This window comes from Setaria viridis, chromosome 3 (genome assembly GCF_005286985.2).
Source record: "Setaria viridis chromosome 3, Setaria_viridis_v4.0, whole genome shotgun sequence".
Classification (NCBI taxonomy): Eukaryota; Viridiplantae; Streptophyta; class Magnoliopsida; order Poales; family Poaceae; genus Setaria; species Setaria viridis.
In genome coordinates, this window is record NC_048265.2 from 10,871,547 (window position 1) to 10,890,639 (window position 19,093).

Consider the following 19,093-nt stretch of genomic DNA (forward strand, 5'->3'; position numbering starts at 1 on the left):
TAGATATGGAGACCTTAGTTCTGGATCTGGAGGGGATGGACGTCATTGAGAAGGGTGTGAGGTCCCGACCTCTGCTGCTCCCCCCCCCCCCCCCCCTGTCTTGCAGGTGAAAAGATCACTAAGTCAGTTCACCCCTGCACAATGGGATAAAGATCAGTGGTATCCTTTCATGGGACCACTGCGATTCATCCAAGTGCTATTCCTCTGCGTCGTCTTCATGACTGTGGAGCTTAACACGTTCTTTCTCAAATTTTGTCTATGGATTCCTCCAAGGAATCCCTTGGTCGTGTACAGATTGATCCTCTGGTGGTTGATTGCCATCCCAACCATCCGCGAGTATAACTCCTACTTACAAGACAGGTTAGACTAACAGTGTGCGTGTTCGCTTCAGCTTATTCAGCCGGCTTATCAACCATCAAACAGTATTTTTCTCTCACAACAAATCAGTCATTTCAGCTTTTCAGCCGGCTTATAAGCTGAAGCGAACGGTCCCAGTGTCATTCATTTGTTAGCAACAGACAAACAGTGTGCATGAATAGATTGCGCTTCCTTGATGGATAATTGATGATTGGCCATGGTTTTGATCATCACAGCAAACCAGTGAAGAAGGTTGGAGCCTTTTGTTGGCTTTCTCTGGCTATTTGCATAGTGGAGTTGCTTATCTGCATGAAGTTTGGGCATGGTGAGCTTCCTCTTTTCAATTTTCATGTCAGATATAGCACCAGCAGTTTCAGTGTATGATAAGAACTATAGCTGTAAGGCTATGTTTTGCAAACTGTTTACCTGACATTCAGCAATCTGAGCAGGGCTATTTCATGACCCAATGCCTTCCTGGTTGATCATCTTTTGGAGCTCAGTGGGGATTGCGCTTGTGATTTTCTTGCTTGCATGGTCATGGAGGAATCACCAAAAATTTCGGAGAAAGCAGCTATGATAGATATGATATATTGCAGTAATTTATCTCGGACACTTTCAAACTTGCTTCTTCTTCTTTGGATACAGGCGCTGTACATATGTGTATGTGATGGAACTAGATGTTTGGATCCATGGACTAATTTTTAGTTTGGGTCACATCGGATGTTTGAATACCAATTAGAAGGACTAAACTAATTATAAAACCAATTAGATGTTTGACTAATTAGACTTAATAGATTCGTCTCGCGAATTAGTCACGACTTATGCAATTGATTTTGTAATTAATCTATATTTAATACTTCTAATTAGTATCTAAACATTCAATGAAGAGAAAAGAAATGGAGGTACGGGCTTCTGATCCTAGCCATTGCTTGTCAATTGGATGGCTCAAATACCCCTACCGCTTAACTTGCACGATCTGTCTCTGGTGCTGGATTGACTTCTCACTTTACAAAAAAAAGAAAAATTGGTTCTCAGTTTTCGAAAACAAGGTTGCAGGTTGCAGTAACATAAGATAAGGCCCAGCTAAATACAATAACATCAAATTTGATCCATTGCTTTGATTAATCTGTCACATAGAGCGATTACAACAACTCGATTACATGAAGTCAACAAATACGATTATACGAACCTACAGATACCAGAAAATTATGAAACTTTCGATAAGAATCTGACTTAATAAGTCTAAAAATTAAAGAATCAGAACTTAATCTCTGCAAATCTGGAACCAGTGACACTGACACCTGTCCATACATAAACATGCCACAGCCTGACTAGAGCACGGCAAGGCAGAAGACGAGGACCCATTTCTGTGCTGGCCTCCGAGCATTTGGCTGGAGCAGGAAGATGAGCCTGACTTCCAATCATCGTGTCACATCATAGTACTGCTTGTATGGATCAGCAGAGACTGAACCATTCTGAATGTGCTCAAACTCAAAGGAACAAGGAGGTTCGTCTCTGTTGTAATAATTCAACCTCATTCCTGCTGCATGCTGTTGGCGTGAGTGATCGACACCATCGCCAATTTTCAGTTTGGGATCAGCAGCATCACCACTACCTCCTAAACTGGCCATCTTATCTTGTAGCAGCAACTGTCTGATGACAGCCTCTAGGGGCGGAGCTTAGGCAAGGCCAAGGTGGGCCATGAACCGCCCCCCCCCCCCCCCCCCCCCCCCCCCCCAAGCAAATCTTCCACTGATTAAGCAGTGATTTTGGCACTGTTCATTGGATTTTTAACTCAACTAACATAGTCTGGCCCCCTCTGGACGGCCTCTACAGCATCTGATGAAGGGCAGCAGCTGCTCATACGGAGCCTCGATCTACAAGTAAAGTGCAATCCACGGTGAATGAATAACCAAGGGCAGAAGTACATTAGTTGTAGAGAGAAGCAATAATTAACTTGTGAATTAATATAATTGCAATGTTGACAATCTGAATTTATCCAGTTTCTTGAAAAAGACTAGTACTGGTGCATTTCAGCATTTGTGATGTTACAAATAAAACAATCATCACTTTGTGACTCTGTTTTGTGATGCTATTACACAAGAAGTAGTAACAAAATTATTCAATCAATTACTAGTTGAAAAATGGTAACATTAATTCCTTTGAATCCGGCATTGATAGAAAATTGCAAATTTGAATAAGACAGAAGAGGAGAAGACTAATTTTGCAGGAAAGAAAGAGTTGCTTGAATTTGATTGATGAACATACACAGCAGTATAATGATCGAATTGAGCATATGGATTTAACTTCAGTTTCATTGCTGCAAATTGAGAAATCAACCCAGTATCAGAGACAGAATACTAAGTGGATCAAAGCAGTAACATAAGATAAGATCACAGCTAAATAAAATATAAATTTTGATCCATTGCTTTCATTGATATGTCACATGGAGCGATTACATTAAGTCAGTTACATGAAGTCGACAACTACGAACCTACAGACACTGAGATACCACCAAAGTATGAAGCTTTCGACAAGAATCTGACTCAGTAAGTCTAAAAATTAAAGAATCAGAACTTTGAATCTTTGCAAGTCTTCAGCTGAGTAAGTAGTAGCACCTGTCCAGACATAAGCATGCCACAGCCTGACTAGAGGACGGCGAGGTAGAAGAACTCCAGGGTCGGATCAACTAGCAGCTCCTCCGCCGCCACAGCAGCTTCCGCTTCGACTCCCAGCGCACCGGACGCGGCGGCCCCTTCGCCCACGATCAAGCCACAACGGGGGTGGAAGCAGGACGCGGAACCTCCCCGATGGCGCAGGGCGAGGCTGCGCTCCACGACCGCGGACGACCACCCCCGCTCCTCATCGGACTCCTCCCGCCGGTAAAGGCCCTCGTTGCGGCCCCTCTTCTTCGCCCCGTCGCGGCCCCTCTTCTTCGCCTCGTCGCCGTCCCTCTTCTTGGATGCGTCGCTGTCCCTCTTCTTGGATGCGTCGCTGTCCCTCTTCTTGGATGCGTCGCGGTCGCGCCGGCGGGCGAGCTCCTCCTCAACGGGGTCGTCCGCCACCACGGAGGTTATGGCGCCGTCGATGGTGAAGGTGAAGGCGAAGGCACCCGCGCGCAGGAGCTGGGTCCCGTCAGCGGCCATCATCGGCGGCGGCGGCAGGATTGAGATCTGATGGGATCGCGATTGCGGTGGACGCGGCGGCGGCGGGATTGAGATCAGGAGGGAATGGGATCGCGAGTGCTCGTGACTCGTGAGAGATCAGGGATGGGAGTCGCGGCGGAGGGGAAATTTTGGAAAGATGGCGCGCGGCGGAAGGGAAATTTGCAGGCGGATCGGACGGTGCCTTTGAGGACAGGTCGGATGCGTGGGCGACTCGGGATTAGTTGGCGTAGGCGCCACGCGGATCCGGACGCTTGCGTGCGGTGGACGCGGGTGGAGCGGGGTGACAGCTCAGCAGAGGCAAGGCAGGCGACCCGCTCGACTCGGATGCGCATGCGCTGCCGTTACCTTAAGCCGGCGGTGAGGAGGTGTATTCCGGTATATCCGCGTTTCGGGATAGCCTGGGTAAGCGTATTAATTAATGGTTCTGATTTCCGCATTTTATTTATTTACTACCAGAAATACCCGTGCGTTGCTACGAGCCCTTAACGGGTCCTTACTTGCTCTCACATTATTATTTACTTGTTCCTAATATGTTAGCTTCGCTTTATAATATGTTGGTGCGTTGTCCCTAATAGTCCTCTCTTTACAAGTATAGTAGTAGAAAATATTTGTATGTGGTTTATGCCATCTGTTTATTACATGGGACCCACACATAGAAATACAAAAAATTACCACTTAACCTCCGCTCTATCCACTCATTCACATCTTGCCCTATTCTCGCCGTCACCCAGGTGCTGCACATCTTGTCGTCCTCGCCGTCGCCCCGGCAAGCACTCGTCCTCCCCATGTCCAACCCCATCCCGCTTCGAGCGCTATGCCACAACACCTCTAACCGCCATGAGTAGGAGCACGTTCTCCTCTTCTTCTCGTTTCCATCTACCTCCCTTATATAATCCACTCCAAATCATTCCAATCAAGTGCAAAATCGAGCCTCCAATTGGTAGATGTGGAGACCTTAGTTCCGGATCTGGAGGGAATGGACATCATTGAGGGGGGTGTGAGGTCCTGACCTCTGCCCCTATTTGTGTTGCCTGCCGACTGCTGCTCCTCCCACCCCTCTCCCCCCGCCCCCGTGACGACCTCCTTTGCGGGTTGGCATGACAGTGATTGGATCGACCGAATTCGTCCCAACCAGACAGTGGCCGAGGTGCTGGGTCACCAACGAAGACGACAATGCGGGAGGAAGTGGTGCTTCCCGTTGGCCGTGGAGTGGCAGCCTCACGCGAGGGTAGCTTCAGAGGGTTGACGACGACGGATTCGTTGGGCAACCGGTGCGAGTGACGATGGAGGTGGGGTGGGGTAGTAGGCGTGCGGCCGGCACCAGGCACGGGGGTATGGGCAGCAGCGACCAGCCCCAGGCGCGGGTGGCAGGCGTGGCGGCCGGCCCGAGACGCAGGGCGCGGGCGGTGGGACGCGCCGATCTTTTTTCTTTTTTCCTTTTCCTTTTGATATTTATATATTTTTCTTTTAATTTTTCATGTAGTAGCGAATATGAATGTTTCATTTTTATGTAATATTGTTGTGCAATGTTTACTGGTATGAAAATTTATATATTGTTCATGTTTTAATTTGCTTTGTGGTTGGAGATACATATTTTTAATTAGCGGGAAATAACAATTTTAGAATTGGCGGGAAATAAAATTGGAAAAAATGGTGGGCAAAACTACCTGTGCTAGTTGGCATCTTAAGCGCCCGCCAACAGTGGACGGGAGTGCTCGAAACAGAGATATGGGAATCGCGGCGGAGAGAAGGGGAAATTTTGGAAATGTTGCACGCGGTGTCGGGAGGATATGTAGGTGAATCAAACGGTGGTTTGGATGACGGGTGGGATGTGTGGATGGCTCGGAGTCGGTTGCTGTAGGCGCCACATGGATCCGGGTGCTTGCATGTAGCGGATGCAGGTGGAGCAGGGCGACAGCTCAGGAGAGGCAAGTCAGGCGAGACCGGCTCGGGCTCAGTCAGGTGGAGCAGCGAGGAGCTCGCCATTGCTGGGGCTGATTTGGCCGGGGCGTGCCGGCCTGATCGATAGCATCGAGGTGGTGGACTGGTGGCCGGCGGGCATTTACTAGTGTGTGTGTGTGGTCGCGAGGGAGCAGCATGACCATGAAGAAGTTTGCTCGTGTTGGGTCTCCGCCGTTTTCAGTCTTAGGGTCTTGTTCACTTCAGCCCAGTATGTCCTGCCTGCGCGCACCGGCCCGGTTCACAGATTCGACCCTCCAGCCCATCCTTTACAAACCGATGTGGTTGTGTCCATGGGGAATATCACCTCATGTTGCAGAATGCAAATGGTGCACAATACACAGAAAGCAATCTAGAAGTAGTCAAACATTTTTAATTTTTTTTGAAAAAAAGATAGGTGATTTTATATTCCCAAAGATGAATTTTTTTTAGGTGTAGTCCATTTGTAATTATTTTGTATTTGCAAAACTAAATAGAATTCAGAAATCTCAATTTTTGTGCATAGAAAGTATCATTATCTACAGGTGTGCAAGTTTAAAAATGTTTGGCGACTTCCAGAAGTCCATATTGCTTTTATGGCACATTTGTAGCATTTGCTTTATCTGGTGCATTACAGCAGAAAAGCACCCTCACGGTTAATGGCCTACAACCTTTAGTGACAAGGCAGCCAAAAGCCAAAGGGCATCTCTGCAAGATGCAGCAGTCTTGCATAGTGTCCCCCAAGTTCCTCAAGGGAAATGTGGGGGCTGATTGGTTGCATGTGCCAAGGCTGAGCCAGGAGGCTGCTGGGATGTAGTCTGTGCTATTTTGGTTGCGACTCATCTTAGCGTGGTCCGACGCATGCAAAATGTACCACTGATCCTGACTCGGGAAACGCAGATGAAGTCTGTTTCCTACGAGCCTAGCTCAGTGGGTGCAGGTGATCTCCCACTAATGATGATGTTAAATAGGTGATTAACTTATATTAAGTGATATTAGTGTTTTTCAAAGATGAGTAAGGTCTAATAGGGTAAAATAAGAGCTATTAAAATAAATTTAAGCAAAATAAACATCATTGTACTACTTAATTTTAAAGTTTATCTCATTCGACGCGTTCTCATGCGGGAAACCAAACAACTTTTGTTCATAGCCTGGCTGGATGAATACAAGCAACCAATCAAACCTTGGTTGCATCTGTTTAGCCTGGCTAGCGGGAGCTTGGCTCCCGGATACGAGCCAGGCTTGGCTCAACAGCAAACCAATCATGCCCATGGTGTATACCGTACTTCCTGCAGGGATCGTTATATATTCGGTCATGGTTACGCAGAATGGACGCGACGGCCTTCTCGTACTGCAACATGCAATGTATAGGATATCGTGAGCAACATAAAAGCTACATTATATTCTCCTCAGGAAAGATCCAGCTTTTCAAAGGGTTTTGTTGGTATAATGATCAAGAAGTACCTCTAGTCTCTGGAGCTATAGTTCCTTGCTCCAATAACATCTCTATGTGGATAACAGACATCAAAGCTATATGGTCAATACAATGCTACTGCAATGTTCGTTTGAATCAAAGAGAGAAGACTTAAATTTTGACTAATTTTACTCTGACGACTTATCTTCTATCCACTTGCTAGTCATGATAATTCAAAGTTTGCAGCTCCCTCGGATGCAAAATATTGATGAAATACAGCGCAGAAAGATTGGTCACCATGCATGTGTTCCTGTCCTGTATAATATCTGTTTGTGTGAGCCACTATAATCTTGACAATATATCGATAGGTGGTGGCCTTCACCACTCACCTTTTGCACCCATGTACTCCACATTAGGGTGTGAAAACGACCAGACATGATCGAAAATTGCCACTACTAACCACATTTTCTTCCTCAGAAACGACAAGGGAAATGAAACTAAGATCAAAACTACTGAAAGCAAAACAATAGGAACCAATATAAACGACCAGGAAAACTGACCATAGAATCATAATTTTATTCGTTAGGTTTGTGCTGGCGGGTAAAACACATTTGCGCTGACAAGTTGCCTAACCGCTAGCAACCTTGAGCCAGCAGAAATGGGCATCTATGCTGCGGGTGAGGACCCGCCAACAGAAATGGAACAGTGCTGGCGGGCCTCTTAAGCGCCCGCCAGCAGAAATGGAACGGTGCTAGCAGGCCGCTTAAGCGCCCGCTAGCAGAGATGCCGATTTGTGTTGGCGGGCGCTTAAGATGCCCGCTAGCACAGGTAGTTTTTCCCCACCATTTTTTTCCAATTTTATTTCCCGCCAATTCTAAAATTATTATTTCCCGCTAATTAAAAATATATATCTCCAACCACATAGCAAATTAAAACATGAACAATATATAAATTTTCATACCAGTAAACATTCCACAACAATATTACATAAATATGAAACATGCATATTCGCTGCTGCATGAAAAAAAATAAAATAAAAATATATAAATATCAAAAGAAAAAGGAAAAAAGAAAAAAAGATCGGCGCGTCCTACCGCCCGCGCCCTGCGTCTCGGGCCGGCCGCCACGCCTGCCACCCGCGCCTGGAGCTGGTCGCTGCTGCCCATACCCCCGTGCCTGGTGCCGGCCGCACGCCCACTGCCCCACCCCACCTCCGTCGTCACTCGCACCGGTTGCCCAACGAATCCGTCGTCGTCAACCCTCTGAAGCTACCCTCGCGTGAGGCTGCCACTCCACGGCCAACGGGAAGCACCACTTCCTCCCGCATTGTCGTCTTCGTTGGTGACCCAGCACCTCGGCCACTGTCTGGTTGGGACGAATTCGGTCGATCCAATCACTGTCATGCCAACCCGCAAAGGAGGTCGTCACGGGGGCGGGGGGAGAGGGGTGGGAGGAGCAGCAGTCGGCAGGCAACACAAATAGGGGCAGAGGTCAGGACCTCACACCCCCCTCAATGATGTCCATTCCCTCCAGATCCGGAACTAAGGTCTCCACATCTACCAATTGGAGGCTCGATTTTGCACTTGATTGGAATGATTTGGAGTGGATTATATAAGGGAGGTAGATGGAAACGAGAAGAAGAGGAGAACGTGCTCCTACTCATGGCGGTTAGAGGTGTTGTGGCATAGCGCTCGAAGCGGGATGGGGTTGGACATGGGGAGGACGAGTGCTTGCCGGGGCGACGGCGAGGACGACAAGATGTGCAGCACCTGGGTGACGGCGAGAATAGGGCAAGATGTGAATGAGTGGATAGAGCGGAGGTTAAGTGGTAATTTTTTGTATTTCTATGTGTGGGTCCCATGTAATAAACAGATGGCATAAACCACATACAAATATTTTCTACTACTATACTTGTAAAGAGAGGACTATTAGGGACAACGCACCAACATATTATAAAGCGAAGCTAACATATTAGGAACAAGTAAATAATAATGTGAGAGCAAGTAAGGACCCGTTAAGGGCTCGTAGCAACGCACGGGTATTTCTGGTAGTAAATAAATAAAATGCGGAAATCAGAACCATTAATTAATACGCTTACCCAGGCTATCCCGAAACGCGGATATACCGGAATACACCTCCTCACCGCCGGCTTAAGGTAACGGCAGCGCATGCGCATCCGAGTCGAGCGGGTCGCCTGCCTTGCCTCTGCTGAGCTGTCACCCCGCTCCACCCGCGTCCACCGCACGCAAGCGTCCGGATCCGCGTGGCGCCTACGCCAACTAATCCCGAGTCGCCCACGCATCCGACCTGTCCTCAAAGGCACCGTCCGATCCGCCTGCAAATTTCCCTTCCGCCGCGCGCCATCTTTCCAAAATTTCCCCTCCGCCGCGACTCCCATCCCTGATCTCTCACGAGTCACGAGCACTCGCGATCCCATTCCCTCCTGATCTCAATCCCGCCGCCGCCGCGTCCACCGCAATCGCGATCCCATCAGATCTCAATCCTGCCGCCGCCGCCGATGATGGCCGCTGACGGGACCCAGCTCCTGCGCGCGGGTGCCTTCGCCTTCACCTTCACCATCGACGGCGCCATAACCTCCGTGGTGGCGGACGACCCCGTTGAGGAGGAGCTCGCCCGCCGGCGCGACCGCGACGCATCCAAGAAGAGGGACAGCGACGCATCCAAGAAGAGGGACAGCGACGCATCCAAGAAGAGGGACGGCGACGAGGCGAAGAAGAGGGGCCGCGACGGGGCGAAGAAGAGGGGCCGCAACGAGGGCCTTTACCGGCGGGAGGAGTCCGATGAGGAGCGGGGGTGGTCGTCCGCGGTCGTGGAGCGCAGCCTCGCCCTGCGCCATCGGGGAGGTTCCGCGTCCTGCTTCCACCCCCGTTGTGGCTTGATCGTGGGCGAAGGGGCCGCCGCGTCCGGTGCGCTGGGAGTCGAAGCGGAAGCTGCTGTGGCGGCGGAGGAGCTGCTAGTTGATCCGACCCTGGAGTTCTTCTACCTCGCCGTCCTCTAGTCAGGCTGTGGCATGCTTATGTCTGGACAGGTGCTACTACTTACTCAGCTGAAGACTTGCAAAGATTCAAAGTTCTGATTCTTTAATTTTTAGACTTACTGAGTCAGATTCTTGTCGAAAGCTTCATACTTTGGTGGTATCTCAGTGTCTGTAGGTTCGTAGTTGTCGACTTCATGTAACTGACTTAATGTAATCGCTCCATGTGACATATCAATGAAAGCAATGGATCAAAATTTATATTTTATTTAGCTGTGATCTTATCTTATGTTACTGCTTTGATCCACTTAGTATTCTGTCTCTGATACTGGGTTGATTTCTCAATTTGCAGCAATGAAACTGAAGTTAAATCCATATGCTCAATTCGATCATTATACTGCTGTGTATGTTCATCAATCAAATTCAAGCAACTCTTTCTTTCCTGCAAAATTAGTCTTCTCCTCTTCTGTCTTATTCAAATTTGCAATTTTCTATCAATGCCGGATTCAAAGGAATTAATGTTACCATTTTTCAACTAGTAATTGATTGAATAATTTTGTTACTACTTCTTGTGTAATAGCATCACAAAACAGAGTCACAAAGTGATGATTGTTTTATTTGTAACATCACAAATGCTGAAATGCACCAGTACTAGTCTTTTTCAAGAAACTGGATAAATTCAGATTGTCAACATTGCAATTATATTAATTCACAAGTTAATTATTGCTTCTCTCTACAACTAATGTACTTCTGCCCTTGGTTATTCATTCACCGTGGATTGCACTTTACTTGTAGATCGAGGCTCCGTATGAGCAGCTGCTGCCCTTCATCAGATGCTGTAGAGGCCGTCCAGAGGGGGCCAGACTATGTTAGTTGAGTTAAAAATCCAATGAACAGTGCCAAAATCACTGCTTAATCAGTGGAAGATTTGCTTGGGGGGGGGGGGGGGGGGGTTCATGGCCCACCTTGGCCTTGCCTAAGCTCCGCCCCTAGAGGCTGTCATCAGACAGTTGCTGCTACAAGATAAGATGGCCAGTTTAGGAGGTAGTGGTGATGCTGCTGATCCCAAACTGAAAATTGGCGATGGTGTCGATCACTCACGCCAACAGCATGCAGCAGGAATGAGGTTGAATTATTACAACAGAGACGAACCTCCTTGTTCCTTTGAGTTTGAGCACATTCAGAATGGTTCAGTCTCTGCTGATCCATACAAGCAGTACTATGATGTGACACGATGATTGGAAGTCAGGCTCATCTTCCTGCTCCAGCCAAATGCTCGGAGGCCAGCACAGAAATGGGTCCTCGTCTTCTGCCTTGCCGTGCTCTAGTCAGGCTGTGGCATGTTTATGTATGGACAGGTGTCAGTGTCACTGGTTCCAGATTTGCAGAGATTAAGTTCTGATTCTTTAATTTTTAGACTTATTAAGTCAGATTCTTATCGAAAGTTTCATAATTTTCTGGTATCTGTAGGTTCGTATAATCGTATTTGTTGACTTCATGTAATCGAGTTGTTGTAATCGCTCTATGTGACAGATTAATCAAAGCAATGGATCAAATTTGATGTTATTGTATTTAGCTGGGCCTTATCTTATGTTACTGCAACCTGCAACCTTGTTTTCGAAAACTGAGAACCAATTTTTCTTTTTTTTGTAAAGTGAGAAGTCAATCCAGCACCAGAGACAGATCGTGCAAGTTAAGCGGTAGGGGTATTTGAGCCATCCAATTGACAAGCAATGGCTAGGATCAGAAGCCCGTACCTCCATTTCTTTTCTCTTCATTGAATGTTTAGATACTAATTAGAAGTATTAAATATAGATTAATTACAAAATCAATTGCATAAGTCGTGACTAATTAGACTTAATAAATTCGTCTCGCGAATTAGTCACGACTTATGCAATTAGTTTTATAATTATGACTAATTAGACTTAATAGATTCGTCTCGCGAATTAGTCACGACTTATGTAATTAATTTTATAATTAGTTTAGTCCTTCTAATTGGTATTCAAACATCCGACCATGGATCCAAACATCTAGTTCCATCACATACACATATGTACAGCGCCTGTATCCAAAGAAGAAGAAGCAAGTTTGAAAGTGTCCGAGATAAATTACTGCAATATATCATATCTATCATAGCTGCTTTCTCCGAAATTTTTGGTGATTCCTCCATGACCATGCAAGCAAGAAAATCACAAGCGCAATCCCCACTGAGCTCCAAAAGATGATCAACCAGGAAGGCATTGGGTCATGAAATAGCCCTGCTCAGATTGCTGAATGTCAGGTAAACAGTTTGCAAAACATAGCCTTACAGCTATAGTTCTTATCATACACTGAAACTGCTGGTGCTATATCTGACATGAAAATTGAAAAGAGGAAGCTCACCATGCCCAAACTTCATGCAGATAAGCAACTCCACTATGCAAATAGCCAGAGAAAGCCAACAAAAGGCTCCAACCTTCTTCACTGGTTTGCTGTGATGATCAAAACCATGGCCAATCATCAATTATCCATCAAGGAAGCGCAATCTATTCATGCACACTGTTTGTCTGTTGCTAACAAATGAATGACACTGTTAGTCTAACCTGTCTTGTAAGTAGGAGTTATACTCGCGGATGGTTGGGATGGCAATCAACCACCAGAGGATCAATCTGTACACGACCAAGGGATTCCTTGGAGGAATCCATAGACAAAATTTGAGAAAGAACGTGTTAAGCTCCACAGTCATGAAGACGACGCAGAGGAATAGCACTTGGATGAATCGCAGTGGTCCCATGAAAGGATACCACTGATCCTTATCCCATTGTGCAGGGGTGAACTGACTTAGTGATCTTTTCACCTGCAAGACAAGTGAAGAGATTAAATTAATCTGCACAGCTGATGCTCAAATTCTAGATCAATTCAAACCAAGAGTTCTCAACTTGATAATGAGTTCGTCAGGGAAAAACTTGCTAATGTCAATGTAATTTGTACTTCACAGGAGTAACAACATAACTTACATATTCTAGGTCGTGTTTTTATGTCATCACTCAGTTAGAACTATTTGTTCTGAAACAATTTTTTTAGAATCTTTGATGTTATATTTCTTAGGCTATGATAGAAAAAGTTTCATGAATCAAACTCAATAATGGCCACAACTTGTGTTGGCCCTATGACAACATATGGGCAAGCCTGATTTACAAGGTTTGGTTGTCTGAAACAGATGAGACTATTCACATGTGGATACAGTTTATAAGATAACAGTGAATGCACAACTGTATGAAAAAAAAAAAGGAATTGTGGAGAAACTCAGGGCTCAATAATGACAAAGGGCAGATTTGGACAGCGCAACAGAAATGTAAAACAGGCCCACTGGGAAAACCTCACATGTTGTCTGGCATCTCACATGCAAAAAGTCAAAGCAATTTACTTTTGCTCAGTAAACTGCTTTGCTTTGGAGTCACTTGTCTTGGACTATCCTTTGGCAAGGCGCTGTCCTAACTCAGAGCAGTGTCCATGGTGTGTAATCCGTATGAAAAAAAAAAGCAAGATCCAAGGGGAACTTAACAAGTACAGAGGATCTGAGACTTTGGGCCATGGTGGTAAAAGTGCTATGTGTGTGTGGGTGGGTAGGGTATTGTTTTCTATTTTAGTTGTTTCAGACACCAGCACTACAGCAGTCTCTAAAACAAGTATTGGTGCATTCTTGAAACTATTTGGAAAATACATAAACAAAGTATTTTTTCCATACAAAGTTTTGAAGTTTGATTCAATGCATAAAAGAACACCTATTGGGAACAAAGGCATTATCTGTACAACACTACAACTATACAATTATGACAAAACTACCCAGCTATAAGATGGAGAAACTATTTGCCTGCTAATGTATTTTCAGTGAACATACCTTACCCATGATGCTTGGCTGGCGGCTCAGTCCAACCCATTCATATGTTTTGCCATCAAAGTAACGGACTGTGTGCATTCCTGCCCAAATACCTGGATCAATTAGCAGCATTTCAGTTGAAAACATATAATTCTCATCGCCAAATAATATCAGAAATGTTTCATCAAGTTTTCTTAGGTTCCCAAGGCCATGAGAATTCAACATGCTTAAGATGTTGATTTGTTCAATAGAATGCTTACTTTCTGGGAATCAAGTGACATAACATTAAATATTCTAGTCAAATAACACAATGTCAGAAGTATGCCAGACATGCACTAGTTTTTGTTTCCTTCTTGACTTATGGATGCATCACTAATTTTTAAAAATTATCAAGTTGCAGTTGATAGGATCCAATGCAAAGAAACTGTATAAAATCATTCAAACGGAGAACATATCAATTACTTTAATGTGCTTATTACTTCTAGCTTACTGATCAACAGCAGATCACAATAATATCAGTAAGGTAACCAAAAGTACGAAACATGAACATTAACTATCTTCAGATGTCTCACCAAACCAATTGCAGATCAAGATATCCAAAATAATGCTATCCCACCAGCACTCATTAAAGTTTGGCAACATATGTCTGAACGTTAGCTGCAAAATGTCATAGTAAGCATACTTCCTTGTCAAAGAGACGACAGGAATGAAAAGATAACTTATAAATTCCTTTCCAATAGAGCACCCAGATCTAACCTCCATAAGCTCAAAGCCAATCGACAAGACCCAAAGGAGAAGTTGATTCCGTATCATTACAGCTTTGCCCCACCACCCAAGGATATGGGCAACAACAAATTCATCAAACAATGTCTCCTATAATAGATCAGACAGTCTAGCTTAATAGAGTAATAGCAACAATATGATGACCAAAGCATGTGCGTCTTCACAGAATAGGAAAGTTCATATGGAAAATCATACATAAATATTTATGAACTTGTTTTTAGGGTTTTCTGGAACATACAGACGGCAATCAGCTCCATAAGATCTCTCCGGCAATTCTGCATTTGTAAAGGTTAACATTTATTACCAGCACTTTTTTTAAAAAAAAATCTTATATCTCCTGTGAATTTAACCAGAGATTTTACCGACTCCAAGATCAGGGTGAAGTTGTTTCATGAACTGGCGAGCATCGTCACGATTCTGGAAAATTCAGCGGCAAACAAGAGCCGGAGATTAGTTAGCCAAGATGCCCTTCATGCTGAAGTGCTCAAATTAATCAATTCATTTGGACAATAAGAAAAGGATGCCAACAGAATAGTTATCCAACTGAACCGCATATGTAGATAACCTGGAAAAGAAGAAAGGTAAGAGCAACGAGGTAAACGATAGCCAGTCCATGCACTAGGCGCCAGACAGCAGGATGGGGCCTAATAAGTATCCTGTGACAAAATTGCCAGGGCACTGAATCAGTATCGTCCAAAAATGTCAGCACATTGACCTATATTGATGCACAACGGATTTATGGGAGCTGAAAATTGGCTATGGATTGGAATGCAATATTGCGAGGTCAGGGTGATAAGGAACAGAAATCTTGCAGCAGCCAGCAAGTACAGAAACACAGTAAAGATGCCCTTGCCACCGTGTCCCTCTGGTAATTTGTCTACTGCCACTTCAAACAGCCTGATCCACAATATGCACTACACTACTGTGGCATGAGAGCAACATGACAAACGAAGCGCTGCACTTATAAAGCCCCAGTGTTTGATTTCCATTTAAAAAGAAGGAAAATTTACTCACGTTGAAGGTGCCTGAAGTGTGCAGTAGGCAAGGAAGACTGCAATCATAGCCCAGACACCCCTGGAAAGTTTCAGTAAGGGAAGATGAGTCAGCATCACCCACTCTCTCCAATCATTGTGCAGTGCTGTGAGGTAAAACAGCTCGAGTCCAAAATGCAGCATCCGAACGGAATAGTGGCCTGATTATCTTTTCCGTTTGGAATGGAGGAAAAGTAGCCTGCTTCTTCTTTTATTTCTACTTTTGAAAGTTCAGTGCTGCCTAAACAAGGTAATAATTTAATCTTGAGATGATTCAGCCATACCTCTTGATTGATGTCACGCTACTGTGAGCAGCAGCGCCTTCAGGATCAAGTGCTCCACTTGCCCAGCTGAAAGGGAAGAACAATTGAACCTGAGGTCAGATGAGATGGCACCACGAGAAAGTTGAAAGGAGGATGCCCCATTGTACGGTTTGGTATCGTATCCACCGCTCGACAGCCTACAAGTCACTCATGAATTGCATTTCCCGTGTGGCACGTCTCTGGGATAACTTGGGACTCGGGTTGGACAGTTAATGGTTGTACCTCAGATTTAGGTCCAAGCTTAATTGGTACTTATTCTTCCTCACATGAACATGAAGTGGCAACTCTTTTTTTTTTCAGGGGGCAGTAAGAAAACTCTCGACGAGTATGATTATTTATCTTACTACTAGAAATAAATCCTCTCATTTTGCACTCACTTGAGTGCCTACGGAAAGTACTAATGTTTAAGACAACCTTTTCGAGCAAAATTCAGACAACTCCATTTGCTGGAAAGTTTCAGAACAGCTTTGGCATGAGATACTTGAGCAGGACTGTGGTTCTCCACAGCCACTCGTATTTGACGCGGCAACCCATCGATCATGCTCCAATTATTCAGAAGCTCGATCCTTTCGCGCAAATTCACTAAATTCCAACCAAAAGACTCCTTTTGGGGAAAGGAAAAATAAAACAAAGCCACAAGAGTACATGACCGCCTTTCAACTCTGACACTGTTGCAGCACCTGGTATCCCTGGCAGCTCTTGTACTTCCCCAAGCACAGGCCTTTTCGCACCCGTAAAAATTCCGCCATCAAGCGGGGCAGTACGACCGCGGTGGTAGTAGGCAAAGGCCAAACGAAACAAGGCTCTCCCGGTGCGCGAGGAAGGGAGGAGGAGGAGGAGAATTGGAGGGCGCTTACATGAGAAGGCAGGCGCCGACGAGGAGCACCGAGATGGTGTGCGGCTTGTAGAGCCACGCCGTCCACGGGTCGTACTCCTCGCCATCGGCCGCCGCCGGCGGCCTCCTCTCCTCGCCGTGGCGCGCCCGCTGCTTCGCCTCCATGGCGCGTCTTCTTCAAGCCGAGTCAGGAGGAAACAGCCGCGAGCCGCCTCCTGAGCCTCTGCGACCAGCAGAAACCGCCGGAGCCAACGCCTGTCAGGGAGGAAGGCCCTGCAAACCGCCAAAATTACCAGGCCGCCGCAGAAGCACCGAGTCAACAGGCACGGATTGCCGTTTGCACCCGGGCGATAAAAAAAGAAAGATAAGAAAAAACGCGAGAAGCGCAGGCGATTCCACATGCAAGATGACGCCACATACCGCCGCCCCCGAGGAGGGAGGAGCCGAGAAGCCGCGACGAATTCGGGGGTTGGAAAGCGTATCCTAGCCGTACGTGCGGCTGTTGCTGTTGTTGCCCTACGCGATCCGACGAGATAGAGATACCATAATGGAAACGCAAATCGACGGCGCGGGACGCACGCCGCGGCGAGCAGGGAATTGGAGAGGGGAGGTGGGACGAGATGAGAGGGGAGGCGGGCGGGCGACGAGAGGTGAAAGAACAGACAAGGCGAGGGAGGGTGGCGGTCGCCGCGTCTTTAAAAGAGAGGAGGGAGGGGAGAGGGCGACGCGATGGGCTTCCGTTAGTTTGTTTTCGACTCGGTTCCGTGGTTTTTGCGCGTGCCGGCCAGCCTCTCCACGAAACGCGACGCGTCCAAAGCCAGGCCGGAGCCGGAGGGTTCCCAGCGCCCGCATGCCCGGCGATCGGCCCGGGGGGCTCGGGAACCGGCGGCACGGCGCGCCGGCACCGCCGAAGCGGAGGCAGCCGCGCGGCCGCTGGGGGAGGGGTGGTGCCCCATGCGTGTGCGCCCCGGACGCTCTGGCAGGGTCCCCGGGCTTCGGGGGGGCTGGCGCTGGCGCCCCCGGGTAGGGCGGGTACTATTATTCGCCGAGGCCTCCAACTACTTTTGTTCCTTAGTATTTGTGCGCTTTCTCTCTGAAATCCAGCCCGATCGGGCGGCCGTGCACCAAGTGGCTTGCGGTTCACGTATTTGGGAGGACGGGTCTGCCGTCTGCGCTGCGGCGGCCGGTGGGTAATCAAAAACTATGCCAGTATGCCACCCGTGTTCCGTGGAATGAACCCGTAAAACCATCGAGCTGTTACTGCTCGGGTGATGATGTGCGCTAACCCGTCTGTTGTGCCTGCATGCTTTTGCCTCTTCAGTTTTCGGCCGGTTGTTGGTGATGAAATCTGACATTGCATGTTTGATTTGGCATATTTTTAGTTTAGCATACTTCCAAAACATTTTTTTTTCTGAAAAGAGAACAGGACATATTGTGCGCTGACGGTGAATGTTGGGTACACCTGAAAAGTAAAGTCAAAGTCGTCGAAAGCAGGAAGGCACCGCGCCGATAATTTACCTGCGGGTAAGAACAGAGCAAGCAGAGAGCTCGCTCCACGACGACGACGACGGGGCGAGGCCCGAGCGAGACCGAGACCCGGACGCCCCCCTCTCAGCCCGTGCGGCCTTGTCCGCTTGCCCCCCGGGCCCGCGCGCCAGTGGCCGGCCGCCGCGCCGAAAGGAGGGAGGAGAAAGCCCTCGCTGGCGGGGCGAGCGTGCGGGGTTGACTGCACGGCCACGATCGCGCGGGATGCGGATCGTACGCCAGCGGTGCGCTTGTCGCCTTGCCCCCGCGCGTGTACGAGCGGAAGCTCCCATCTCCCGGCCCCGGCCGTGCGAGTGCGAGCATGACCCGGCGCGACGGCCGAGCCCAGCAGACATTCGATGGTCGGGTCACCTCACCTAACAGGGCCGTGCCGCCGAGCGCTTTCTTCCGGTGTTTCTTTTGTTGCGGCCGCCTGTTTGCCGTTGGTAGTAACAGGAACGGAGGTTTCACTGTTCCTGAAGCCTGAGGAGCAGGAGAACTCTGGTCCGGCCGGATGATCTCAGACAAGTACAAATTCAGCTGTTTTGCATGGAAACGATGATCTCAGGCACAAGTTCAAATCCAGCTGAGTTTAAACGCGCAGTTTTGGTAAGAGTTTGGAGGAGCTCTCAAGCTCGAGCAGTATATATTTTTAAAAGATTGCATGATCTGGTCAAATTAGGTCTTGTCTTACAACAAGCAAATATACACGGTCTGATATTTATTTCGGCCGGATAGATACGTCGGTAAAGCTCTGGCCCCGATCACTCGGAACACATGGTTTTGGTTCCTCCGTGATTACATAGCCGGGAGGATATTCCTCGTTGCTTTGGCATCAGATTCTTGATATTATCGTCTAAAGATTCC

At 47.2% G+C, this 19,093-nt stretch overlaps 4 protein-coding genes across 11 annotated transcripts; 2 read left to right on the forward strand and 2 right to left on the reverse strand.

The window, feature by feature from the left end:
- Positions 1 to 35: 35 nt before the first annotated feature.
- Positions 36 to 1,047, forward strand: LOC117849031 (CDP-diacylglycerol--serine O-phosphatidyltransferase 2). Its single transcript, XM_034730639.1, has 4 exons — positions 36 to 56; positions 107 to 360; positions 594 to 682; positions 807 to 1,047. Exons 1-4 carry the CDS (start codon positions 36 to 38, stop codon positions 932 to 934), a joined length of 492 nt encoding a protein of 163 aa, XP_034586530.1. The 3' UTR covers positions 935 to 1,047.
- A 394-nt stretch (positions 1,048 to 1,441) lies between these two features.
- LOC117847619 (uncharacterized) lies at positions 1,442 to 3,826 on the reverse strand. 4 transcript variants are annotated; one of them, XR_004638677.2, is made up of 3 exons: positions 2,976 to 3,826; positions 2,626 to 2,677; positions 1,442 to 2,234 (listed from the first exon to the last, which is right to left on the reverse strand). XR_004638677.2 is itself a non-coding variant. In XM_034728856.2 (2 exons), the coding sequence occupies exon 1, from the start codon at positions 3,504 to 3,506 to the stop codon at positions 3,006 to 3,008; it is 501 nt and encodes a 166-aa protein (XP_034584747.1). In that variant the 5' UTR covers positions 3,507 to 3,826; the 3' UTR covers positions 1,442 to 2,234; positions 2,976 to 3,005. The 4 variants fall into 4 exon arrangements, 2 of the variants coding, with proteins under 2 accessions (XP_034584747.1, XP_034584748.1); XR_011897743.1 differs by having other exon boundaries at positions 2,626 to 3,826; XM_034728856.2 differs by lacking the exon at positions 2,626 to 2,677.
- A 5,250-nt stretch (positions 3,827 to 9,076) lies between these two features.
- LOC117849845 (uncharacterized) lies at positions 9,077 to 11,446 on the forward strand. 4 transcript variants are annotated; one of them, XR_011897744.1, is made up of 3 exons: positions 9,077 to 9,925; positions 10,224 to 10,275; positions 10,667 to 11,446. XR_011897744.1 is itself a non-coding variant. In XM_034731550.2 (2 exons), exon 1 carries the CDS (start codon positions 9,395 to 9,397, stop codon positions 9,893 to 9,895), a length of 501 nt encoding a protein of 166 aa, XP_034587441.1. In that variant the 5' UTR covers positions 9,077 to 9,394; the 3' UTR covers positions 9,896 to 9,925; positions 10,224 to 11,446. The 4 variants fall into 4 exon arrangements, 2 of the variants coding, with proteins under 2 accessions (XP_034587441.1, XP_034587440.1); XM_034731550.2 differs by having other exon boundaries at positions 10,224 to 11,446; XR_004639105.2 differs by having other exon boundaries at positions 9,078 to 10,275.
- A 371-nt stretch (positions 11,447 to 11,817) lies between these two features.
- On the reverse strand, positions 11,818 to 17,373 carry LOC117849844 (CDP-diacylglycerol--serine O-phosphatidyltransferase 2). 2 transcript variants are annotated; one of them, XM_034731547.2, is made up of 13 exons: positions 17,123 to 17,373; positions 16,725 to 16,975; positions 15,829 to 15,894; positions 15,528 to 15,587; positions 15,079 to 15,169; positions 14,876 to 14,930; positions 14,709 to 14,788; positions 14,487 to 14,603; positions 14,303 to 14,387; positions 13,752 to 13,831; positions 12,454 to 12,707; positions 12,254 to 12,342; positions 11,818 to 12,129 (listed from the first exon to the last, which is right to left on the reverse strand). In XM_034731547.2, exons 2-13 carry the CDS (start codon positions 16,865 to 16,867, stop codon positions 12,002 to 12,004), a joined length of 1,248 nt encoding a protein of 415 aa, XP_034587438.1. In that variant the 5' UTR covers positions 16,868 to 16,975; positions 17,123 to 17,373; the 3' UTR covers positions 11,818 to 12,001. The 2 variants fall into 2 exon arrangements, with proteins under 2 accessions (XP_034587438.1, XP_034587437.1); XM_034731546.2 differs by having other exon boundaries at positions 13,752 to 13,843; positions 17,123 to 17,372.
- Positions 17,374 to 19,093: the final 1,720 nt, after the last annotated feature.

Bases quoted from the DNA above. Each gene is read 5' to 3' on its own strand.
- LOC117849031 (XM_034730639.1), top strand. From the start codon at position 36: ATGGACGTCATTGAGAAGGGT. The intron at 361-593 runs GTTAGACTAACA...TGATCATCACAG, and splicing joins AACTCCTACTTACAAGACAG to CAAACCAGTGAAGAAGGTTG. The intron at 683-806 runs GTGAGCTTCCTC...CAATCTGAGCAG, and splicing joins CTGCATGAAGTTTGGGCATG to GGCTATTTCATGACCCAATG.
- LOC117847619 (XM_034728856.2), bottom strand. From the start codon at position 3,506: ATGATGGCCGCTGACGGGACCCAGCTCCTGCGCGCGGGTGCCTTCGCC.
- LOC117849845 (XM_034731550.2), top strand. From the start codon at position 9,395: ATGATGGCCGCTGACGGGACCCAGCTCCTGCGCGCGGGTGCCTTCGCC.
- LOC117849844 (XM_034731546.2), bottom strand. From the start codon at position 16,867: ATGGAGGCGAAGCAGCGGGCGCGCCACGGCGAGGAGAGGAGGCCGCCG. The intron at 12,708-13,751 runs GTATGTTCACTG...CTTGTCTTGCAG, and splicing joins AGCCAAGCATCATGGGTAAG to GTGAAAAGATCACTAAGTCA. The intron at 12,343-12,453 runs GTTAGACTAACA...TGATCATCACAG, and splicing joins AACTCCTACTTACAAGACAG to CAAACCAGTGAAGAAGGTTG.